The sequence below is a fragment of the Mirounga angustirostris genome, unplaced genomic scaffold (genome assembly GCF_029215605.1).
Source record: "Mirounga angustirostris isolate CCGP_5_RB_7025 unplaced genomic scaffold, mMirAng1.0.hap1 SCAF_8, whole genome shotgun sequence".
Classification (NCBI taxonomy): domain Eukaryota; kingdom Metazoa; phylum Chordata; class Mammalia; order Carnivora; family Phocidae; genus Mirounga; species Mirounga angustirostris.
In genome coordinates this window covers 129,031,614-129,058,618 of record NW_026991716.1, presented here as the reverse complement: position 1 = coordinate 129,058,618, position 27,005 = coordinate 129,031,614, and the positions used below count along the sequence as shown (strand labels likewise).

Genomic DNA, 27,005 nt, shown 5'->3' with positions numbered 1-27,005 from the left:
TAAAATCTGATTTATAAAATCTAATATGTTCTAGTCCCAGTTATGCTAGTAACTCACATGGCCTTAGGTTATTCACCCTCTACAGACATCACTTTCTTAGCCACAATAGGATAAAAGAAAATGTACTTTTTATTAAATTTATTTAAAAAATTTAAAACATATTCAAAAATAAAGAGTAAACATGATAAATTCACCTATATTCATCATCCAGCTTTAACAATATCAATATATGGCAAATCTTTTTTCATCTAATGGATGTGCCCCAGCTTCTCCCCCCACCAAGCTAGATCAAGTCTCTGACATTATTTCATTTTTATCTGTGAATACTTCAGTATGTATCTTTTAAAAATAGGGACCTATAAAAACATAACCACAATGACAATATCATACCTTAAAATATTCAATACTTAATATCAGCTAATATCGAAATAGTGTTGAAATTCCGATTGTGTCATAAATGTCTTTTTAGTTAGTCTGAAAGAGGATCTAAGGAAGGTCCACATATTTAATTTGGCTGATATGTCTCTTAAATTTCCGATAATAATTAATCCTCCCCTCTTCTAAAAACTTTCTGGTCATTTGTTGAAAAACTTCATCACTTGTGCAGCAGAATTTCCCATCTAGACTGGATAGGTGCACTCTGTGGTGTCAATATCGGCTGTATTTCATTGTGAACTAGTAGTTGTAACTCTAAGTGTCAGCAGGTTCATGTATGAATTTTTGGCAAGACTCTTTATAGGGTCTGTTTCTTACTGTATCACACAAGGAGACACAATGTCTGTCTGTCCTTTTGTGATCTTAAAGCTGACGGGCAGATTCTGATGTTATCAGCCTGATCCAGCTAATGATTTCAAGCAGTTACTGATGATCACTTTAGAATCTTTATCTCATTAGGGGTTGCAAAATGGTGATATTGGTGATATCCCAATTATAAGATTCCTTCTTTGTGTATGAGCTGCAGTTCTTCCTCAAAGAACTTGCTCTCTTCAACTATTTAGTACTCTTTGCACAGAAGAAAAAGGATAAATAAATTCTCTCTACTGGTTTTTTATAATAACGAATTGATGCCCTTAGCAACCTCTAAAAGTTACTAAGATTTATTTTCAGTATCCTCATAAACTCCAGTTATCTTTAACATTTTGATGTGTATCAACTGATTATGGTCATTATATCCTATCTTTAGGCTGGTGGGAATGATTTCAAGTTGGCTCATGTGTACATATGACATGAACCTAGTAGTCTTTCATAGCTTGTTTTCTGATATGACAAGAAGTCCAAAATCATCTTGTACACTTCTTATCCTAGACCTGGAATCATCTATTTCTCAAAGACACCCCAATTACTTTCAGTGAGACTCCCTTTAAGTGTAACAAAAGGCGTGGGATAAGTTTCTAAAAGGTTGAAAATCATTGCTTTTTTGTATATATGCAAATCTGCATTCATTCTCTTCAAAGCTACAAAAGGTCTGACTCATTATTTCCAGTTCCTCTTGCATTTTTCCCCAAGCTTCTTGCACAGACACAGAGATTACAGATAGTATCAAAATATCTCCTAGGATCATCCTTCTCTAACTCTGATTCATTCACTCCTTCAACCAATTTACTGAGCTTCCATTAGGCAAGTAGGAAAGAATACAACTGCTGCTAAGGATCTCATGGTCTAGTAGAGGACATTAATGTGTTCACAAATAAATATAATACAGACTGACAGGTGTTTTAATAAGAATATGATAAGGACTATGGGTGGAGGTCATCTGAAAAGGTTTCAACTAAGGATATGGTACTTAAATACTAAGTCTTACAAATACTGAATGCACACAACTAACACATTGCTTTGAAAAGGAATAGCAAATTTTAAACTTACAGATTAAATTGTCACTTTAAGAGAATTGAATAATTCAGTGGAAAAAAAGGAAAAAAGTCAGAGTGTCAACTATGCAATATTTTTACACTATTCTAAGATTCAATTATCAAATATAAATAAAATTTAAAGATATGAGTTACACCTGCTGATATTATTGCCATCTTAGAGAATCCACAGCACAAGGAAATGATATAAGTAGTTCCAAACAAGAATCTGAGCAATAAATAAAGTCAAGAAGAGAACAGAGGGTAGATACTTCTGTTCTTCTCTCAGGAAGCAAGATATTTAAGAGCAAATATACAAAGTGGCAGCACAGCATGATCCTTTGATGACTAAATTTCTTATATTTTCTATACCACGGTTTTTTCATCTAGAAAAGTTCGGAACCAGTATTTTATAGGGAGGCTCTCTCCAGAGAAAGGACAGAAGCCTACCCAACTGAGGAAGGGAGAGCAGCTCCCAAAAGAAAAGTCTGTCACCAAGTAAGAGATGTTTGGAAGTACATTTAGAGGTAGCTAAATTTACTTTTACTTTAAAAATATCTCCCCAAATTTGGGAAGATGTACACCCTAGCTGTATTCCCAGAGGAGGCTTCCCCATTCCTTTCTTTAACATTTCTTGTTATATCAGCTAAAACCCACATTACTTAGATGCCCAGAATGATTATCAACTCAATTTAAAAGAATGGTAATTTGCAAGCAAAATGGATTTCATTTTAGTTATCACTAGATGCTGGGAAGCATGCCTTAGGGAGGTCTGTCTTTGTAAAACCAGATAAACACGGTGAAAGTGTTATTACCAGGTACCCAAAAGAAATTCAAAATCATTTATTTTCTTTTTTGGTAAAACTGAACACATGCTTACTTCTTACATTTTAAAAAAGTAGGTAATTCATTTATACAGATCAAAACAATAGAGAAAGATATATGTTGAGATGTCTCACTTCTATCTCCATCCCCATCTGGCCTTTTCCCTCTTGCTCACTATGGATGACTATCTTTTATTAATTTTGTTTTTAATCCTTCTGGTATTTCTTTATGCAAACAAGGGCAAATATACATGTGAATATTTACTCCCCCATCCTCATTTATTATTTTTTTATTTTTAAAAGATTTTATTTGAAAGAGAGAGAGAATCTGTGTGTGTGCACGCACATGAAGCAGGGGGCAGAGGGAGAGGGAGAAGCAGACTCCTCGCCAAGCAGGGAGCCCCTTGTGGGGCTTGATCCCAGGACCCTGAGATCAGGAGCAGACCCTTAACCGACTGAGCCACCCAGGCGCACCCCCATCCTCCTTTATACATACTACCCTGCATTTTAATTTAATACACCCTGAAAACCATACTGCAGCACTCTATTTTTTTGAAAATAATTTATTTATTTATTTATTTATTTTTTTAAAGATTTTATTTATTTATTTGAGAGAGAGAGACTGAGAGAGCGAGCACATGAGAGGGGGGAGGGTTGGGAGGGTCAGAGGGAGAAGCAGACTCCCTGCCGAGCAGGGAGCCCGATGCGGGACTCGATCCAGGGACTCCAGGATCATGACCTGAGCCGAAGGCAGTCGCTTAACCAACTGAGCCACCCAGGCGCTCTGAAAATAATTTAAATAATTATACAAAATGCTCCCAGTTAAGGTTCTTCAAAATCTCTACAGCTGTGCTACTGGGAAAGTGTTCTGGACAGTTCTTTCATATCAAGTCTTACAACATTTTATTGAAGAACTATATTATTTTTCTATTTTTCAGTGACTCACTGAACTCTCTCGGTATAATGTTATTTTATTTTAAAGTCTATTTGAAAAGTTAGAAAGAGGTACCTGGGTTCTACGGGGAAAACACCCCCCCCCCCCAACTATCTCTGCTCCTCCCCATACTTCTGACTCCAGTCATTACTTTTTTTTTTAACTTTTCATTTTTTCTTTTACATACTATATCAACTAATGTGGACTACTGATTCATTCACCAAATATTTATTATAGGTCTTCTACTATTATTATTGTTATTAGTAATGGCTGCTAACATTTACTGAGCACTCATTATGAATCAGGTATCCTACCAGTTGTTTTATCTGCATCATATTTAATTCACTGTGAAGTTTTTTATTCCCACTATACAGATGAGGAAAATGAGGGTCAGAGAGGTTAATTAAATTACTGCTAGTAACTGTTAAAACTTGAACTCCAGTCTGTTTATCACCAAAACATATGCTATTTATTATTTAATTTTTAAATTTTACTTTTACTTATTTCTCCCCAGTTTTACTAAGGTATGATCGACAAAAACGGTATATATTTAGGCTGTACAATGTGATTCTTTAAAGGTAAATACAATGTTACAACTTAATATATTTATACATTGTGAAATGATCACTAAAATCAAGTTAATAAATGCATCCACCACTTTACAGTCTTCCCCCACCCCCAAGTGTTTTTTCAGTGGTGGTGAGAACACTTAAGATCCACTTTTTGTGAATTTCAAGGACACAATACAGTATTATTGACTCAAAACATATTCTCTTAAACACTATACTATAGAAAAAGCCAGGCATATTCAGAGAATTCCAATCAGTTGAGGACGTCTGCAGCACAGGGTGTGAAGAGGAAGGACTAGGCAAGAGACCAGGCTGCAGAAGAAGGCAGGATTCCAGATCACAGACCTAGTATGCCCTACTCACGATACATGAACTTTATTCTGAAGGGTACGGAAAACAATCATGAGGTTTTTAGGCAGGTAAATACATGACAAAATCTGCATTTAGAAAGACACCTTGGCAGAAGTGAGGTGGATAGACTGGAGAGACCAAAACTGGATTAAACTAAAGGCAGGTAATTAAAATGTACAGATAAAAGGTGATAAGGGTGTGAACAAAATGTAGTCACTTGGCATCAAGTACAGGTGTTGAGCCTTTAAAAATTTCATATAATTTCAAACTTTAAAAACAATTTGTCAAGTAAATATATCTGAGCCCAAATTACCTTTTTATATCTCTATTTTAACAAGCTGAAAGATAGTTTTTGATGGAAAGATTTCTAGTTTATCAAATGAGAAGGCACAACTATCACTAAATATTTAGAATTATGGATTTCTAAAATTGTACAGACAAGAAAAAAGTAAAAATTTATTAGATGGTTAGTGACAGTATTTGGAAAACCTACAGATTAAATTAAAAAATATAAAAACAAACTTTCTTCTTTAGAATTGGGACCTGAGGCATTGTTGAAGTCAAATTCCTCTGTTTTCCAGACAAGCAAACTAGAGTATAAAGAAGGCATATTACTCGCCAAATCAGCTTGGGGTGCTCATTTGGGATTAGAACCCATGTTTCCTGACTCCTTATTTAATGATTTTCTCACTTTCATATGAAGATGTGGAATTTAAAAACATTCTGGCAAAACAGGTGGGGGAAAAGTGAAGCAAGCTCACAGTAAGTATGGACCACGTACCAACACTTTCTATTGGGTTCCTGTTTAGTCCTCATACCTACTTTACAAGGTAGTTTCTGGGAACCATCACTGGATCGGTGGTTCTGAACCCGGTTCTGGCATATTATCTGTATGCCAGAGAGCCGAAATACCTCGTTTAAGTAGGCCACCTAACTATGAGACACCAAAGTTCATTTCTTTTCATCATAGCACACTAATGCCAACAAGAAGATAAAAGAGTTTTCTTCCAATATGAAAAAAACCACCACCCAGGTTTACATGAATGAGTTCAGAAATCGATGCACACTGACCTGTAACATGCACCTGGATACAACAACTTCAGGTACTTCAGGGAATTTTTGTCGCAGGTCATGTAAAACCTGAAAATCAATTTGGTGGCTTCCTTGGGCCATTCGTATATTGCCTGATCAGGACTATTTGTACAGTAGGCAATTCTAGGCCTTAGTGGAAATAGTACTCATCTCTTCTGTCCAAGCATTTTCTGTGAAAGAAAGAAAAAAAATTTTAATGACAACTGATTAGAGAATGAATATTGTTGTGAATTTAAAATTTCAATACATAGGGTACGTGCTTTAGTAACTAACATTTAATGTAAGTTATCAAAAAATTATTTAGTCCTATAAGGCCTTCCAGATGGTTATGTCTTTTCGATTTATAACTCTTGCTGGCAAACTTTTAGACTAATTCCTATCTATTTGTATGCTTTATGATGGCTGTTCCAAAAGGCTTTTAAGAAATTATTGTCAAGGATGTCTTCCCTCATTCTTCTAAAAGGGGAAAATGAATAACTTTCTGACATTTTTCTTAATAATCTGAGGACAGCCTGAGGTGCATAATCTTATTTACTCTACTTAACATTTTTAAAGTCTGGATCCTGATAAAGTCTGGTTTTACAAATGACTTTGCATGCTTTGTCTAAAAATGATCTATAACCCAGTATGTTTGATACCTTAACTTTCAGATATACTTAATCCTTAAATATGCAATGAATTCATCCTCAGGAGATTAGTAGCATTTTACTCCCTGTTTTTAATAGAATTAATATTTAAAAAATACTAACGCTTGAGCCTCAACCCCAAAGGTCCTGATTTAATTGGTTGGGGAGTAGCCTGGGCATATGGATTTTTAAATCTTCCCCAAGTAATTCTCATGTGTGGCCAAAGTTGAGACCTACCTAACTTGATTTTATTCTTAATGCAAACCATGTTTAATCTTGAAAGCCTCTTTGGGATATAAACAGTATGTAAGTATATTAAACCTAAATAACATTAAAATATTTAACTATCATGCTATTTTCTTAATCATTTCAGTTTCTGATAAATTTAACAATAAGACAATCTCTTTCAAACAGATTTCTTATGTGTAGTATTCTAATTTTGCTAACATAAGCTTAAAAAAAACACAGACCTGTAAACTCCATGAATATAGGCATCAGGCCCTCTGTCCCTTCTTGTGTAGCTAGCACTGTGTCGGCAGTATTCAGTGCAACAGTATATACGAAAGTATTTTTTACCAAATTTAGTTATGGCGGAACTCCTGAATCCTCAACAGAATAGAAGCTCATTTAGATATGCATAGTAAAGCCTTTCAGCTTTTTATTATTATTTAATTAAATTCCTTGATTCGTTCATCTATGTGACTTCTCATAGGTAAGAGCTACAATGGGTTAGAGGAAAAAAGAGAAGTACTGAAAATTAGTAAATGATACTTAAAAATAACTGAAGGCTGTTCAACTTGAGAAAGCCACCCTTGACTCCACCTCAGCTATCAGCTCATTTCTCTGCCCCTTCCCTCTTCTGGGCTACAACTACTTGAAAGGGTTGTTTATACATAAGTATCTTCCCTTCCTCCCTTCTAATCTCTTTTAAACCTACCCCAATCAGGCTTTCCCAGTTTTTGTCCACTGAAACTATACTCATCAAAGCTGTCGGAGAACTTCAGGTTGTCAGACCTAACGAGTAGTCCTCAGGCCTCATCCAGTGATAGCTTAGGACTCGGTCAACCAATCCCTCTTTAAACAAGGGCTTCACTTGGCTTCCGAGATTTATACTCTTCTGGTGTTTCTCCCACCCACCGGGAGCTCCTTCTCAGTTCTGTCAGATCTTTCTTTTCTGGACATCTAAATGTTGGCGGACAATGGAGTTCAGATCTAGGGTTTCTTTTCAACTATACCTACTACATTCCTCTGCAGGGTCAGCTCATCCAAATATACTGCTTTACACAGAGGCTTTGCAAATTTATTTCTGCAAGGCCAAGGGAGCTCTCTCCCTTGAGTTCCACACTAATATAGCCAGTTACCTGCCTGACATCTCAAACTCACTTCAAACTTAGCATGTCCAAAATTAAACTCTTAATTCCCCCCATCCAAACCAATCCCTCCAGTCTTTCTCATCCCAGTAAATGGTGCCATCATTTATCCCGTTGATCCTTCTTTCACATCCCGTATCTAATCCAGCATCAAGTCTCGTTCACTGTATCTGCAAACAATATGCCGAATCTGACCACTTTCTCCCACCTGTTACTGCTCTTGCCTGAGCCAGCACTGTAAGTCACCTAGAATGCCTCTGCAAAGGTCTCTTAACTGGTTTCCTCCCTGCCTTCACTTTCTGCTCCACCCCCGCCCCTCACTCTGTTGAGCGAAGTGATCTCTGTGAAAAGTAAATCAGGGCAAAATCCCCTGCTCAAAATCCTACAACACAAGGCCCCTGGCTAACTCCCACCCCTCAGACTTTTCACTTCTGTCACTCTCCTAGTTCCCTCAGTTCTGGCTAGTTCTCAAAAAAGCCACTCTGTCCTCCCTTAGTGTTTTTACACTTGTTGCTCCTTCTGCCTGGGACATTTTATCCTCAGATACTTGCATGCCCCCCCCCCCCTTACTTCATTAAGATCTCTGATCACGTTACTTCCTCAGAAACAGCTTCCTTGACCCATCTCCCTAAAATAATGCCACAATGGTCTCCCCCCATCACATCCTCATACCCTGCTTTTCCTCACAGCAGTTGTCAATACCTGATATGTATTTATTTTTTACCTATCTATCTATTCCCAAAATGTTAACTCCATAGGATCAAGAACTCTGAAGTTCACTGCTACATCCCCAGGACCTACCTAGGTCAAAGATGCAACATTTGTTGGATGAAAAGAAAAGAAGGTTTTACTGTTTCTTTACATGGTTTCTTCATATTATTTTGCTTCTAAAACACATTTCAAATGATCTAGATTTGGAAATTTTTACACAATTTGAGGGAGAGGCAAATAAATTTTCACTCTAATTGAGTCAGACCACCTTTACTAGAGGAGGATGAATCATGAATATAAATTTCAACTGATTCCATCATTAAAACAAATTTCCAAGATTCTTTGTTCAAATGTACAACTGTATTTTAGGGATTCCACTTCCTGTAATGGCTGGGTAGCTCCTACTAGATCAGTTCTCTCATAAACAACTATAAACACTAGACAAAGTATAAAAACAACTACTTGAGGGCAGAAAGCATAAACAGCAACAGAGGGATGGTGGGGAGGAGAAGGGAGTCAGTACTTAGAAGGTAACAGCATGGGGTGATTTTCCCTTTTTTAAATGGCATTTAGCCAGAGAGCAGGCCCCAGCTGGTTTGGTAGCTGAAACCTAGACAGAAAACCTACAGCCCTACTTGCTTAATGAACCAAAGGATAGACTTTGGCATAACCACACCAGCTGAAAACCTAGTAAGGTAAATCACAAGAAGAGAGGAGCACCAAATCCTATGTATAAATTCTGCACACATCTCTGATCCCCAAACTACACATATGTGAGATTCCAAGCAGCCCGGCCAAAGCTAAAATAACTGAGATTTCAGAGTTTGCAGTTGGGAGTTCAGCCAAGTTAACTGCCTACCTAAATGCAAGCAAGCAAACCAACCAAACATCAATGCTCACTACTGGAGGAACACAATAGAATCCAGAGTTTCTACACGTCCTTTTCTTAAGAAACACGTAAGGAACGGGAAAAACTGACCCATACTCAAGAGAGAAGGCAACCAAGGGAGAGCAAGCCCAAGATGACCCAGATGGTAGAATGATTAGCACATAAGGATTCTAAAGCAGCTACTTTATGCTTAAAGATGTGAGGGCAAATATGCTTGGATCTCAGATAAAAAAAAGCAAATGAACAGAAACTATATTTTAAAAAAAGAGAGAGAACCAAACTCAAATCAAAAGTGAAAAATAAAATGTCTGAGATAAAAAATTCACTGGATGGATTTAACTGCATATTGGAAATGACAGAAGAGTCAGTGAACTTGAAGATAAAGCAATAGAAATTGTTCCAACCTGAAGAATGGAGAAAAAAAAAATGACCGGGGGTGGGGTGGGTGAGGGGAGGAAGAGAATCTCAGGAACCTGTGGAAAAATATCACAAAGTCTAAAGTACTTGTAATTGGAGATCCAGAAGCATAGGGGAGGGACAGTGGGGTAGAAAAGAACTATTTGAAGAAATACTGACTAAAAATTTCCCCAAGTTAGTAAAAGATATAAATTTACAGATCAAGGAGATCTTGATCACCTCCCCAGACACCCTGGTGACTGCTTTTGGTTGGGGATCATCCCACACATAAGGCAGAACTCCCAACTGCAAACCCCAAGTTAGTAAAAGATATAAATTTACAGATCAAGGAGATCTTGATCACCTCCCCAGACACCCTGGTGACTGCTTTTGGTTGGGGATCATCCCACACATAAGGCAGAACTCCCAACTGCAAACCCCAAGTTAGTAAAAGATATAAATTTACAGATCAAGGAGATCTTGATCACCTCCCCAGACACCCTGGTGACTGCTCTTGGTTGGGGATCATCCCACACATAAGGCAGAAGATGGTGGCTGCAAAGACAACAAAAAAGTTGCTGGAGTCAATCAACTCTAGGCTCTAACCTCTCATGAAAAGTGGAAAGTCCTTGCTGGGGCAGGAGCAGACTCTAAAGATGATCAGCAAGGCAAAGCAAAACTGGTCGCCCTCTGTAACAACTGCCCAAGCCTTGAGGAAATCTGAAATAGTACTAAGCCGCACAGGCCAAAAATGGTGTCCGTCACTACAGTAGCAATACTACCGGATTGGGCATAGCACGTGGAACATTCTGCCAGTATGTGCTGGCTACCACTGATCCAGGTGATTCTGATATCACTAGAAGCATGTTAGAACACACTGGTGAAAAGTAAATCATGCAAAATGTTTAATAAAACCGGCCAGAGCTTGTTTGAAACAACAACAACAACACAAAAACAAAGAAAGATCCTACTGAAGAATATCAAAACCTAAACAGGCTAGACTCAAACCTTAAACAGGAAAAGCCCAGGAAAACCACACATAGGCATAACTGTCCAACTGCTGAAAATCAAAGAAAATGTTGAAAGCAGCAAAAGAAATGACAGAGGGGAACAATTCCAATGTCGACCTGTCATCAGAAACTGTGGAGGCCAGGAGACAGTCAAATGACAAAATGTAAGTGTTGAAAGAAAAAACATCAACCCACATTCTATATCCAGCAAGGGAAACTTTAAGGACATGGCAAGATAACTGTTTTTAATGTAGCCTTTGTGGTGAGTAAATAAATTTTACAAATAAATTCATTGCTGAAACAAACAAACAGCAGGTGGTATTTAATTTCAAAAGGAAAACCATGCAATATAACTTAATCTGGAAAATTATTTCTAATAATAAATGGAAACATATTTTCTTTTTTTTTTCTTTAAAGATTTTATTTATTTATTTGACAGAGAGAGAGACAGCGAGAGCAGGAACACAAGCAGGAGGAGTGGGAGAGGGAGAAGCAGGCTTCCTGCCAAGCAGGGAGCCCGATGTGGGACTTGATCCCAGGACCCTGGGACCATGACCTGAGCCAAAGGCAGACGCTTAATGACTGAGCCACCCAGGCGCCCTGAAACATATTTTCTATAGTTAAGATGCAACATGACTGCTCTTTTGAGAAAATAAAGAAATCATATTTGCTAGAAATGTTTCTAGCATCAGGTGCAAACTTTTGGCACCTAAACTGTCACCACCTCAAATGATGTAGGAAGATTAATTTCTTAAGAATTCTAAATAGTAGCAGAATATATACACTACTGCAGAATCTAACAGTAAATATACTGGAAAGCCTTATAAAATGTGCCTTATTCTTTCCTTTCTTAAAGAATACGTAAACAATTTATTTCTGACCCCTCAATAATTATCATGACTGCAGAGTACCAAATATGGGAACATGGCTCACTGACACCTCAAGCTCTGATAGTTAGCAAGTCTTCACATTCACCATCATTTGTCATGGTGATTTTTTCCAGGACTGTAAGAGTATGTAACACAGCTGTTTAACTGTACCCAGAGTTTGTCGTTGGGAGTTCCCAATTAAAAAAACAACAAAGAGAAAAGCAACAGGACTTACAGGTCTGATCAAAATTTGGGCATTTATGAGGCAACTAGATATGAAGAGTATTTAAAATCGGACAATCACCCTCTAATTATCCACAACCCATACATTTAAGGAGTGCCTAGAATACAGCAGATAACTGTGCTGAAGATACAAGTAGGAGTCGTGCCCTTGCTCTCCAGGTCACAGAGGTTCCTAGATTAGAGGCACACCGACCCAAGTTTTTAATTCAGATAGCTATTTGAACTTGCGTACTAATTTACCTTCTGTCTGCCTCCTGCTGCTAGCTCAGTCTAGCTTGTTGCTACCGTATTTGTTTCGCCTCTTTCATATTCAGCAAGAGATTGGAAGGGAGCATGGTACATGAGGAAAAATTGTAGAGAGCAGATAGCAAGAAAAATGTGGGGCCCAAGTTATGATGTGCCTTAGAGGCCATTAAAATTTGGAAGTTTTATTTTCAGAGTAATGGGAAGCCACTGCAGATTTAGGCTCAGAGGCAGGGAAGGAGACCTGATCTAGAAATCATGTATGTATGAAGAATGGCTACACTATGGAGAAAAGGGTAAAATATAGGAGAAGCCCTGTTAGAAACCACTGCTGGAGGCTAGCCAGGAAATGCTAATAGCTCATCCCTGTAGAAACAGCAGTGGAGGCTGAGAGGGAAAAACTGAAAGGTTATTTAGGAAGTAAAAATTAATAGAACTTGTTGATGGATTAAATATTGGGGTGAAGAAGTTGGTGTCACGACCGGTTTCTGATGTGTAAATGATACAACAGGACCAAGAAAACAAAGGGGTAGGTTACAGGTTTGGTTTTGAATGCGTTGAGTCTCGGGCACCTTTAAAATACCCAAACAGATATATCACAGAAGGAGTAGAGATTGATGGGTCTAGGGCTCAGAGAGCAGGTCTGGGCTGCAGATAAACATTTGAGAGGCATCTTTGGTTCTGACATTAATTAAAACCTGAGTGTAGATAATCCTACCATATAATTTAAGAACACTTGAAGAAAAATATTGTTGGTTATATTAAGTATAAAACATTATACAGCCATTAATTTTTCCCTAAAGGCCAACATTCCTTCCAGCCTAAACAACTAAACAGCATATACAAAAAAATGATTTTAAAAAATCTTAATCATCATTTGTCCAGGCAATATTTTAACATGACATATCCTATAATGAAAAATTTAAATAAAATTGTAAAGACAAAAACATGTACACAGTTTAAAAGCCAAAGAGTACTACAAAATTTATCAGGGAAACAAGCAACTTCCCTCCGTCATGCCTTCCTACTCTTATTCTACTCTATAGAGTAACCACTGTCAACAATGGGCTGTTTCTCCACATTCCTACACAAGGTGATTATAGGATTATTTCTTGATTTTCCAATTTTACACATTGTCTATGGATTTCCTATTGTGGAAAATGAAGATTTAGCTTTGTAATTCAGTTCCCATATACACACACACAACCGTGCTTCTTGAATCCTATGCCCATCTGCCCAATTACTTATTTCACAATTTTTGCTTAAATCCGTATTTAGTGTTTCTATTACTTTTTTTGGTAAGTAGTGTTAGCCTAGCCACTTGGTCTATTATGGAGAATGAGCTCTATCTCCAAGGTGCTTTCCCACACTAGCATTTGGGGAAGAAAAGTGTGAGAGTTCTTAATGAAAAAACCGTAGAATATTAATCATATGTGACCAAAAGCTAGTTTTCCATCAAGTATAATAAACAAAGCTTTTGCAATTCTCACCCTACAGGAAATGAGGAAAAGGGGGTGAAATGGGGTGAGGTGGGATGAAGGGGAGACACTACCATTCTACTGAAGTTACAGATTTAGGTGAGATATGTTACTTTCTAGCAAGCAAACTGCCTTGATAAGATAAACAAAAACCCTAAAGCAATGACTATGGAGATATGAAAAAGTGTATCAAAGATTAAGGTTGACTGTTCCTGACCAGGAGGTACCAAAGTAAATGATGGAGCAAACTTTTAAAATGAAAGGAACAAATGATGAGATCCAACTTTTAAAATAAAATGAGTAACTCGTAATGTACCTTGTATAAGCTTGACAATCAAAGTACTGGCTTTTACTATTAAAGTCTTATCAAAAAAAGACATCAGTGAATAAATTAAATGTCACTCTGAGATAGGCTTAAAATTTTCCCAAAAAGTAGAATTTCAAGAAACCGTATTCTACACTTTAGCCATTTGTTTCCAAAATTTTCAGGCAAAAGAGCATGTTAATGTTTAAAGGCAGAGTAACACTGCTAAATATTTCAACCTGAATTCTGTATTAGTGGGCACTGTCCATTTAATGAGATAAACAAATGAGATAATGTACATAAAGTGCACAGCATTTGACACATAGTGGTGGCTGCTTAAGTATAAATTCCAGGATGCTATAATTTGTGCTCACTTACTTATGAAATTGAATCTGCCACTTACGTACAGTGTCTTCTTGGGCAAATCATTTAACTTCTCTGTGTCTCAGTCTCCTCATCTATAAAATTGTGATGATGGAGTAGCTATCTCATATTATTATAAAATTAAATGAATAATACATGTAAAATAATTAAAAATAGCACAGAGTAAGTGCACAATAAAGTAGCCTATGTAAGTGCTAGTCACTAATACTATCATTTCTTCTTTGTAAAATGGGGAAAACAGCTCAAGGAATTTTAAGGATTTCACACAGTGAAAGTAAATTGCATTGCACCTGCCTGACCTGTAGCAAACAATACACACTGGTAGTAATTTTCATTCTAAATACCATGAATTCCCACAAAGTACAAAGGAACAAAACCTCAGCAAAAACACGGCTGCATGCTACCCTGGCTGTAGAATATCGAGAAAGCTGACTGAACCTTTGAAGCCTTCCCCTTCCATGTATATGGACAAATACCTTGTGTAACTAAAACTCAGGCAAAGCTCCCTGAGAAAGCAAACAGTACTAGGCTGTACATGAGTGCCAGATAAGTGGTATAAACTGTGCTGTATGTGTTTAAAGGGCTCTCTGGGCTGAGGGAGAGAATGGGAGGCTCTAGAATCATGGGTACTTAACAAGTTTAAGAACATAAAAAAGAATGAAGTGTTGCCATTTGCAACAACATGGAGGGATCTGGAGGGTATAATACTAAATGAAGTCAGTCAGTCAGAGAAAGACAAACACCAAATGATTTCACTCATATGTGTAAATTAAGAAACCAAAGAACAAAGAAAAAAAGAGAGAAACCAGAAAACTCTTTAACAATACAGAACAAACTGGTAATTACCAGAAGGGCAGTGGGGAGGGGGAGGGGTGAAATAGGTGAAGGGGATTAAGAGTACAGTTATTGTGAGGAGCACTGAGTAATGTACAGAACTGCTGAATCACTATATAGTACACCTAAAACTAATCCAACTGTATGTTAACTAAACGGAAATTAACATTTTTTAAAAAAGTTAAAGTATGAGGCAAGACAACCAAATAGGAGGCAGATCCTGGAGATGGTGAATCAGTCACCTATCTGACTAGAAGAAAGGAGGGATAGAAGGGAAGAAGGGGATTCTGAAGCACGAGTTTGGGGTGGGGAGTGTTACAGGAGAAGATGAGAAAGGCCTTTATTATAGAAGACCTTCCTTGAGAGACAATAACACTAAAGTTTTAATATTATATAAAACTATATACATATTTTATCTTTGCCCCATTCTTACATGATTGAGTTTTATTGGAACAAATTTAATTATTCTAACAAAGAAGAATGTAGTTCATATTGAATATCAAAAAGAAATAGAATGAAATATATACAACTACAATTCACTTCTCAATTGCATTAAGATTCTCCTTTAGCTTATGGACCAGAAGGTAAGGAGGTCTTCCCATTTTAACATATGTACCATCTCAAAATTTAATTCTGCTTAATAACCTCGAGAGATGGTAATTTTTTCTGTAAACAACGGAATCTTGAGTGGGACAGGATCCCAGGAAATTATCTTGTAAAAGTATACAATTTAAAAAGTTAGAGGAAAGCCTGTTGCCCAGTAGACTCCTTTATTAGACTTCTCTTTCATCTACCTAATTTTATTTCTTAAAACCAAACCTTGATGACAAACAAAATTCTTTACACAAGTCCCGTTAGTCCCAAAGTGGAAAGACGACCTTGTTCACTGCTGTATCCTAAATACTTAAAAAGTGTAGGCCAAATAGTAGACGCTCAGTAAATATTTGCTGCAATAAATCTCCGTCTATCAGAAAATGCCTAGATTTTGAAGACTACTATAAAAAGTGCATCTGTCTGTCCAGACAAGTGTTTCCCTTACTCTCAGCTGTAAGTTCATGCTGCTGTACTTGTCTGGAAATTCAGAATCTGTCCTAATGCAACTGATGTAATAGGGAACAATTTGAGCATTAAGTGAATTTTGCTGTGATTTCGCAAGAAACACTAGCTGAACACAGAAAAACCACACTCAGCTGAAACAAGTTGTGTGTGAATAAACAAAATGTAAATATGAACACACTTTAAACATCTGCCAGCCATCTCAGTTCACCCTATCTCCGCATGGTCCCACCTATCCACATCTTGTGTTACAACTTTCCTTCTGATTTCAGAAAACCCTTCCTTGACCACTTCACAATAAAAAGCTGCCACATCTATGCTCATTTCCATAAGCAAACTTCAGAACTTTTTCAAAGTACAACATTTGTTTGTATATTGTATACGAGTACATATTTCTTAATCATTTAACATGTGTAAAACTATTCTGTCATTTTTTTAAGGTTCCTATCTTTTTTAATTGTTCTCTGATAAAGTTTTTGAGTGTTGCATCCCAAATTCTGCTTTTTCCATAAGCCCTGTGGTTTTTTCCCCATGATTTGTATAGCATGGTGATTTTTAGAAACACATATGTTAAATTTTAACAGAACTGTCTGTACTGCAAAGCCCCTCTGACCTCAACAACTGTGAATACTAACTTCCCCAGGATGCCTACTGGAAAGGCAGAATGTTTCAACTTATCTCTTTGTTGTCAAAATGATATTAATAGTTTCTCATAACTAATTACAATTTGTGTGTCTTCTGTGGATTGGCTGACATTATCAGACTGTGCAGTGAGTTATTCTTAAAGAGTATCTTCATCAGAGAAAGAAGCACTGATAGGCAGTAATAGCTGAAAGATGCTATAATTTTTAAAATCAAAGCAGATTTTGAAACCTTTTAGCCTCAATATGATTTCAGAATTAAACCTTAAAAAATATATATATATATATATATATATATATTCCCTGCCTAATTACATACACTATTTTAAATACCTTTTACTTTAGTGATAGATTACCTAAGCATCTCATCAAATGCTAGTTAGGTAACAGTTGATGCACTTCACATCTGATTAACCTCAAAAGAATTTGCAAATGCCACTAATTGAACATGAAAAATTAAAAAAAAATTTTAACAGCAAATTATTAGAATTCTATCTCTTGGAACATGATGTTACAACTTTACTAAGGCAAAACAGACCCCACCCCCAACCAAATATATAATATCAAGTTATTTTCCTAATAGTTAAAATGCGGTAACTATAGGGGTGCCTGGGGTGGCTCGGTCGTTAAGCGTCTGCCTTCAGCTCAGGTCATGATCCTGGGGTCCTGGGATCGGGCCCTGCATCGGGCTCCCTGCTCCGCGGGAAGCCTGCTTCTCCCTCTCCCACTCCCCCTGCTTGTGTTCCCTCTCTCGCTGTGTCTCTGTCAAATAAATAATAAATCTTAAAAAAAAACAAAAACCAATAACTATAGCTATGTAATTAAAAATCTAAAATTCAAATACTATCACCATTTAAGCCTAAAGACAAGATAATTATAATCCATCTTTAGCATAAATTTCAGCATGAAACAGTGGTAATATTGAATCATTTTACATAGCCAGTTATTTACAAAAATAAAGTAACAGAAACATACCAAATCAGTCATCTAAATGCTACTACTTTAAATTAGCTATCATGTTCAGCTTTTGTGTTATTTAAAAGCTTGAAAGGAGCAAAGAATCATGTTAGCAGAAAATCGATTCCTCAACTTTATACCCCTGCAATAATTTACTTTGTAAAGGAAAAAATAAACATCAAAGGCTAAAGTACATAATGATCCACACTACCTCCTCCTAAAAAGAAAACTTCCCAGTTTTTTCATTTAATACATTGCATCAAGTCCATGAATGTTGGCCATTTCTTATGGTTAAAAGGCTTACCAGTTATAAGTTCTTCTAAAGGAATGTGAAAGTCAGCCACACTTGGCAATTTATGTATTGTGGTTTTGTGGTGAGTGCTACCATTTTCTAAGGATCAAGAAAAGCACAATAAATCTAAGACAGAATGGTTATAATTCATCAAAACATATTATATAACTAACTACCTTGGGTGTATTTTCCAATTCATATCTAATTTTTCCCCAATACATTAGGGCTTTAAGATGGGAGACACAAAGTTATTTTTCAGTGCCCCCCTTCTACTGTAATTTTTGGATAATCCATCCTGTGCATAAATATCTTTAAAAGAAAACATGATATAAATAAATGATATGACAATAAGTTCCTATTATGGGTAAGAAGGAAAAAGAGAGGATAAAAGAAAATGAAAGCACTTGGAAGGACCGGTTAGCATCTTATATCAACCATAAACATTTGTAATGAACCAGTGAACTCAATGGCATGTGAAGATTATAATAATCTGGTTAAAATATTAATCTAAAACGGCATCTTAATATGAAGATTCAGAGAAAGTTATGAGAAGTTTGATCAACTAATCCCCATGCAGTTCCAAACACTTACTTGGCCCCATGTTTTTGTGGTACATCGCATATAACATCACCCATCTTCCTTCTAATGTCATGGCCCTCAACTGACTTTTCCCCAGAGTGGACTCCTGACCAGGTGCTGGATGTCTGTGTGTGTTATAGCATTGGGTGTGTGTCACAGCACTGGGTGTGTGTCAATTATGTTCATGAATTACATATAGTGTAAATAGATAGGTATCAGTGATCTCTTAATAACAAAAAATTTTAAGAACTAACAATAAGTTAAACTGGCAATTTTAAAATTATACACATACACTTGATTGGTAATATAACTGCGCTGAATGGAGACTGCTAAGCCTGCTAATGGAGAAAATACATGAAAATTTATTTGTAGGGCGCCTGGGTGGCTCAGTCGTTAAGCGTCTGCCTTCGGCTCAGGTCATGATCCCGGGGTCCTGGGATTGAGGCCCGCATCGGGCTCCCTGCTCCGCGGGAAGCCTGCTTCTCCCTCTCCCACTCCCCCGGCTTGTGTTCCCTCTCTCGCTATCTCTCTGTCAAATAAATAAATTAAAAAAATCTTAAAAAAAAATTTTTATTTGTAAAGAACATTTAAATAAAATATTTCATTACTATAACAGTACTCAGAACCTTAAAAAGAAATTACAGAGAATTCAAAATGAGCAAACGTGAAATTGGTAAAACAGTATTAAATTGAATCAAGTCTCTAAAAGACAACACAATGCAATAATTTTGTTTAGTATATGCCCGTCTTTCAGATATTGCACTTTGAAACTGTTGTATATAGTTGGCTATTAGTCTTGTTATAGTAATGGTGAATGAATTTTTTAATTAGATAGTCAAGAATAATCTCAGGGGACGCCTGGTGGCTTAGTCGGTTAAGCGTCTGCATTCGGCTCAGGTCATGATCCCAGGGTCCTGGAATCAAGTCCCACATCAGGCTCCCTGCTGAGTGGGGGAGTCTGCTTCTCCCTCTCCCTCTGCCCCTCCACTCTGCTCATGTGCTCTCTCTCTCTCAAATAAAATCTTTAAAAAAAAAAAAAAGAATAATCTCAGAACTGTACAGAAACTTTTATCAGCAAATTTATTATATATAAATCTATTTCACAATTCTCCAATTTAGATACTCTTAGAGAATATTCAATATTTTAAATTGTATAGTGTAATTAAATAAAGAACGAGAAATCTCATCCTACAAATACTTATCCATAAATCAACAAAGACTTTCCTAATAGAAAATTTGAACTGAAAAATATATAAAAGTGACGATCCACTTAACATTTTTATTTATGATAACCCATTTTCTAATTTATCGTTTTTATATTTTTTCATATGTATGATATACTTCTTACTTAAGCTTTGTTGAGTGCCTGCTACTTACTCTACACTATAGTGGGTGAAAATATTAAAATTAATAAAAGCACAGTTGCCTATGTTCAAGAAATTTACATTTTAGTAGGGGAAGATAAACATTCAATAAATAAATGTAATAACTGAATGGTTACAGATACAAGGTGCAGTAAACAGGGGAGACAAAGGAGGGGCCGGTCAATTTTGAGGGAAGGGGAGGATTTAAGGAAAGGATTCATTAAACAGGGGATACCTAAGCTGGGTCTTAGAAGATAAAATGTGTTCACTAGGTAGACAGGTGAGAGGGAAAGGTATTTCAGGCACAGGTAGTTGCCTAGGGAAGGATTTAAAGGAGTGAAATGGCGTGCAAGTTCAGGAAGCCATAGGTAGCTGGCTAACATTGAAGTGCAGGGAGAAAGACTCACAGACCATGTGATGAAAGATGAGGCTGAAGAAGTAGGGTAAGGAGGGGCATATCACACAAGATTTTAATGGCCCTCCTCTGCATCATACACGCTGCATCCCACAAGTCAGCAAAAACAACATGCCTCTCATTTTCTCGATGTAGGTGATTTATCTCTGAAGTTCCAGGCCCTGCCATGCCCCAGGGGGAGGTATGTCTTCAGACAGCAACAAACACTGTGCCATTTACAGGTGTATAAGCTGCAGTGAAGGTTAAGGGGAAGAAGTGCCTAAAACTTAGACACTAAGGAAAGGCAGGAGAAACATCACAAAGAATGTTGTGCTTGAGTTTAGTCATTAGGAATAATGAAGGTCTTACAGGATATCTCTGACAACTGTTTGTTTTGGGGGAAAGGCCATGAAAGAACATGACAAATCTGAAGAATTATGGCTGAGTGGAGCAGAAAAATAAGATAAGGTTGAAAAGGTGGGTAATTTTTCCAGTGAAAACTGTACAGATTCCTAGTAATGTAGAAAATACATCTAAGAAAATTCTACTGGCCCGAACCACTTTTTGGTCACATTCATGTCTGGGATCCACTCCACAAAAACTGCCCACGACATGCCAGGCACTGTGCTCTAAATATGCAAAGATGAATAAAATACAGCCCCTGCTTTTGAGAAGATTATAATCTGGTAGAATTCAGATTTATACTGGATTTCCCGTAAGCACATATCCATTATCTCACTTTATCCTTCCCACATGTGAGGGAAAGAGGACAATTGTTAATACCGTTCCTTTTAACGGAAGAGAATCATGGATACACACACAGTTCCCACTAAGTCAGTTGCAGATCAGTATTCTAAGCCAGCAGTTCACAACTGGGGTGTCACCACCATTGTTACTGCAATCAGCTGTGAGGTGGGCTGAATGAAATCTGTTACAAATAATAAAGTATGTGAGGTCTAGCTCTTTATCTATATAAATTAAAGCATTTAATCTAGAGACAAACACATGCTTAAAGAGGAGCATACAGTCACCTTAGTGTGTATTACTAAAAACAACCTGTACTGAGGCATGAATAAGTACATTACTGCAGAGCAATATGAAGGAATACCATGCAGCTTTTTTTTTTTTTTAAAGATTTTATTTATTTGACAGAGAGAGAGACATGGCAAGAGAGGGAACACAAGCAGGGGGAGTGGGAGTGGGAAAGGGAGAAGCAGGCCTCCCGCGGAGCAGGGAGCCCGATATGGGGCTCGATCCCAGGACCCTGGGATCATGACCTGAGCCGAAGGCAGACGCTTAACGACTGAGCCACCCAGGTGCCCGTGTTTTGGTTTTTTTAAAGTGGAGTAAGATTTCCAAACAATTAAATGGAAAGACCTTTAAGACTTTAATGAATGAAAAAAGAAAGATGCAGAATCCATGTATAGGGATACCCTTTGTGGTTAGGAAAAAAAAAGATATAAAATAGATTAAAAAAGATTATTATATGAATGCATAGGAAAGGTTCTGAAAGAACACACACTAATTGGGGGCGCCTGGTGGCTCAGTTGGTTAAGCGTCTGCCTTTGGCTCAGGTCATGATCCCAGGGTCCTGGGATAAAGTCCCATCTAGGGCTCCCTGCTGAGCGGGGAGTCTGCTTCTCCCTCTCCCTCTGTCCCTCCCCCCCTGCTCATGCTCTCTCTCACTCTCTAAATAAATTAATTAAAAAAAAGAACACACACTAATTATTTTGGAGAGGGGGCCAGGTAAAGGGACACATGAATGGAAGACGATCCATCACTACTTGTATTCCTACATGGGTAGGAGAGTAAGAGTGAGTAGAATAATTTGAAAGTAACTGTACTTAGCCAACCATATACACTTCCAAATAACTTCAGCCTATGTTATCTATGCTAAAGCTGTTACCGTTATAGTTAACAGCTGCAACAATTATCACTTTTCCAGACGCTTGACAGATGAGATCTACAGTTACATTTTTTTTTTTTTAAAGATTTTATTTATTTGACAGAGAGAGACACAGCGAGAGAGGGAACACAAGCAGGGGGAGTGGGAGAGGGAGAAGCAGGGAGCCCGATGTGGGGCTCGATCCCAGGACCCTGGGATCATGACCTGAGCCGAAGGCAGATGCTTAACAACTGAGCCACCCAGGCGCCCCTACAGTTACATTTTGATTTAAACCTTATGTATGGGCTTTATGTTTAGGTGCATGACTATCTCTATGCTCAGTCCTGTTAAAAAAGTCAGACCCCCCCCCTTTTTTTTTTTGACCAAAGGCTAACTCAATGTCAACTAATGCTCAGCTCTCAAACTGGGTAAGAAGTATTCATCCACCAATGGGATAGTTTAATTGTTTAAAAGAAAGAGGTAGGGGGTAGTAAAAAAAAGGTTTATTGTTACTTTGTTAAGAGTCCCTCAATAAACACAACACTCTTGTAGAAAGTTTTCACACATAAAGGTGGACAAGAACACTCTTCTCTGAGTTTATAGTATAATCACTATGGTTTAGCATTACTGGGCCAGGTCCTGTGCTAAATGCCTAGCATGTATTATTTCAGTTACTTCTCACATTCCCGTAATAAGGATTAAATGAGAAATTACAGGTAAAACTCTTCACACATAGTGTCTGGTACATGTAACAATAAATGTTGTCCTTAATTAGGTATTATTACTGCCTAATCTGACTTCATCAAGTCAACCCTTACTCTACCAGTCAGCTTTTCAAAAGACTCACCTACTTAAGTGCACCAATGCTAAGAAATCTTCAATAGATTCCCATTACCTACTACTGAAGTCCCAACTCTTTCACCTGACATTTGAAAGCATGCATGACATAGATCCAACTTCTATCATATCCCGTTCACTGTTGTCTAGGCACACTGGACTGCTCACAATTTCTAGAACATGTTATATACTTTCATTTCCATAACTGAGAAATATTCTTGCCATTCTCTCGAAAGAATTCTATCTATTCTTCAAGGCTCGGTAGAAATGTTACCTTCCCCACAAAGTATTCTTTCTGGTATTCTCCAGTACATGGTTCATACCACTATTATGGTACTTTTTTGGTATTACTTGTCTGTAAGGTCACTGAAAACCAGGTTTATTCATTTCTGCATACTTACTGTACCTAGTACAGTGTTTTATACAAAAATTGCATTCAGGAATGTAGAAAAATTTCACCATTACTAATAGCCCTAGTGATAACTAATAAGACTTGAAATTCAAATGCAGTTCTCTCTTGAATTTCCCCTCCAATTCCCCTGACAGCAGTAATGATCCTATAGTAACTCTGGCAGTAGCTCCCTTTCCAGTCCTAATTTAACACTCTATGAGATACAATCCTTTCAATACCAAACAAATCATGTGGGACATAATCAGTGACCCAATGCTGAATACACTGGCTGATATTAAATTCATTATACATTAACAATGGAGGAGAGAATTTTTAAAGCACAAGTTAGGATATTAGAATCATCTTTCAAAATCACAGTTGGGATATAAAATTCCTCTGTTCAATTCCTCTGAATTGAACTTTAAAAACAAAAGATATGGGGGGTCACCTGGGTGGCTCAGTTGGTTAATCGTCCAACTCTTGGTTTCAGCTGGGTCATGATCTTGTGGATCATGGGATTGAGCCCCATGTCAGGCTCCACGCTTGGTGGGGAGTCTACTTGGAGATTCTCTCCCTCTGCCCCCCACCTCAAATAAATCTTTAGAAAAAATTAAAAAAATAAAAACAAAAGGTATGTATGGCTATCCACCCATTTAGTAAATAAAGTCACCTTTTATGGATTAATCCTGTTTCTAAATCTATACAAATGGGTAAAAGCAGTAAAAGCCTTTAAAAGCTAACTGCCCTCTGACCTCTAACCACCCATAAGTAGTTTTTACTCCGTTAAAATCTAAGGGAACAGGAAACCTCAGTTTTTGGTTGTGTTGTTATATTCCAGGACAATTCCAACTACTATGACTTTCTTATCTGGTTAATTTTGAACAATTAAATAAAAATACAGCAAATATTAGTTATATACTTACATTTAAAATTCTTCAGGTAAAAAGTACTATATAATACATTATCTGGTTCTATTCAGAAATCCTATGATTTCCAATTACTGAAGAATATATTAACTCTCTGTGAAGGTGTTTGTAGTGTAGAATAGTTGAGAGAACTAGGATCATTTATTTAATTCCCTGTACTACTTATACTATATGTGAACCTCTTAAAGGAAGATAGTTTTGTTGTCATTAATGTTTACTTTTCAATGAAGACCAGAGTATTTTTTGTACATTTACAGGGCCTAACTGAATAGCATTTCAAATTTATTTTTCTTAAATCGTTTTTTCATTACTTTGCTACTACTAGCGAACAAGTTAAATTAGAAATAGTCAGGCAAAAGGTATGTTAAAGTCAAGAGTAGCTGCATGTTACCTAGATGTTAGGAATGTTACTAAACTTGAAAGCAAGAGGACCACAGATGTTGAAAGTAAAGTTTTGGTTATTATAGATGTCATAGTAAGGCAGTTATGCAGGCTAAGTTTGACTGGTGCCATGGACTTTAGCATACCTGGAAATAGAAAAATTCAAATTGTAGCTGTTCTTGGTTGGCCCATTGCCATTTTTGTAGCTTACAAATTTTTAATTAAGTAACTGCAGTGAGCTCATCTCTACTGGATACTTCTTTTCCAGGGCAGGTCCAGGAACTGGGTCTGGAGCCTTGAAAGCAGAAGAGAAACTAGAGTAAACTAGAGGTAGGCAGAATAAGAAATGTGACCAGATAACATTATGAGATCTAATAGCAGTGAGGTAGTCCCCAGTGTGTCTCACATAAAATATTATGAGGTGGAAAAAGGATCTCTTAAGTTCCAAGATACCAGAAGATGCTATTTACATTAGTTAAGTCACTGTCTTACTTTACCCAATTCTACTCTATAGACTCCCAGTTCAGATACTCAAACAGTGGCCTATATGAAATCTATAATGGCTTTTTGCAACAGACTGTCCAATATGGGACCACAGAGTATAACAGAAAGAGAAAAACAACAAATCCACTTTCACTGGTAAAATTAAAATTGTAAAGTCCTCATTTTCAGGTCAATTTGCTCCTCTCTCACTATCTTATTTCCAATCATCTTCTAACTGCTCCCCTAATTTCCTACAATCAATTCTCAGAGGTTTCTTAAGAAATGCATCCAAGCAATGAACTGAATTTCAGGTTCCAATTTTTAAAAATACTTGGTAATTCTTAAAGTGGGAGGCAAAGAACAGCTCATAAGATGTGGTTCGTAACCACACTGGAAATTCTTTTTTCCATTACCAAAATAGATTCAATTTTTTTTTTCGTCTAAATTCGTTAGGTCCATATTAAAAAAAAAAAAAAAAGGACACTGTAACTACAAAGATTACAGAAATGGTAAGATATTAGAAATAGTAGACTGTTGTACGAGGGCCTGGAAACGATGTCCTTATGCTTGGTGAATTGGCACCCGTAGGAATTTCTCTAAGAAACAAATGTCATAGCAGTCGAAATAAATTGAATGCCTCTGCTGCTGTCAAATGATGGCAGACTGTGAGAACTGTAACAGGACAAAAAAACAAAACAAAACAGTGAAGAGGAGGATTCAAAGAACTTAACTCCCTGCATTTCTTGTGACTAGCAACACAACAAAGTGAAACAGAATCAAAGTAGTTTTTAAGAAAAATGTAAATTTCCCATCTTTTGTGATGGCATGTTGTCAGTGAAAACTTCTGGAAGGGACAGATCCAGGTTCAAATCTGGTTTCAGGATGGCCTTGGACTAAACTCTAAACAAATTTCTTTTCTATTAAGTGAGATACCACACCCTACCTTACTGGACTGTCAAGAGAATTAGCTAAAGTATAGAAATACCTAACAACCCGGCACACAGTGGGTATTCAATACATTTTTCTGCATTACTACAGAATGAAACACACTTTTTTATTCTAAACATATGGGTATACTTAAGTTTTCATTTTTATATATGCTAAAGCAACAGCTATGTAAAACGCTGTAGGTTTAAATAACAGCATCACATCCAAAGAGATATAACTGATTTATCAACATTGATTTCAGAACAGCTATAAAGGAGATGTGTGAGAGAGCTCAAGTCAAGAGCTGATGATGAATAAAAATGAAACAATTTACTTTTAGGATATAAACAGAATCAGTGGTAAAGAAGGAGACATGTAATTCTTCTCCCTACAAGTAAAGTAGAAAATATCTTTGTCCACACACTCTTGTTAAAAAGTTATAGATCTAGGGGCGCCTGGGTGGCTCAGTCGGTTAAGTGACTGCCTTCGGCTCAGGTCATGATCCCAGGGTCCTGGGACCGAGCCCCACGTCGGGTTCCCTGCTCCACGGGAAGCCTGCTTCTCCCTCTCCCACTCCCCCTGCTTGTGTTCCCTCTCTCTGTGTCTCTCTCTGTCAAATAAATAAGTAAAATCTTAAAAAAAAAAAAAAAAAAGAAGTTATAGATCTGGAATATGCTATACTTTAAAAAACAAAATGATTTCCATGCATGATATAACTTGGTCTTTAAGTCAGGAAATGCTTTAAGGGCAAAGAAAAGCTTACATCTGGGCAATAATTTTCCTCTTACTGATAGAACTGTGGGTTCCATACAAAATTATTATTTACCAAATATGGCTCAAAGATCAGATTACACCTTCCCTAGCATTACCAAGTAATACAGCAAGTATCAAAGTAACAAGGATTTAAAAAAAGATTTC

At 37.1% G+C, this 27,005-nt stretch overlaps 1 protein-coding gene across 6 annotated transcripts in view; it reads right to left on the bottom strand.

Annotated features, from left to right (window-relative positions):
* The window catches only part of TAB2 (TGF-beta activated kinase 1 (MAP3K7) binding protein 2), a 94,237-nt gene that overhangs the window by 42,927 nt on the left and 24,305 nt on the right, over positions 1 to 27,005 (bottom strand). The window contains exons 2-4 of one of the 6 annotated variants that reach the window (XM_064598206.1): positions 24,824 to 24,972; positions 17,933 to 18,019; positions 5,597 to 5,787 (exon numbers count right to left, since the gene is read on the bottom strand). The exons of 1 other annotated variant lie outside the window; for it this stretch is intronic. In XM_064598206.1, the coding sequence (XP_064454276.1) occupies positions 5,597 to 5,698 (102 nt within the window). In that variant the 5' untranslated portion in view covers positions 5,699 to 5,787; positions 17,933 to 18,019; positions 24,824 to 24,972. Of the gene's footprint in view, positions 1 to 5,596; positions 5,788 to 6,713; positions 7,749 to 17,932; positions 18,020 to 24,823; positions 25,629 to 27,005 lie in introns of those variants that run through there. 4 more of the 6 variants (XM_064598204.1, XM_064598205.1, XM_064598208.1 and 1 more) reach the window with 4 other exon arrangements.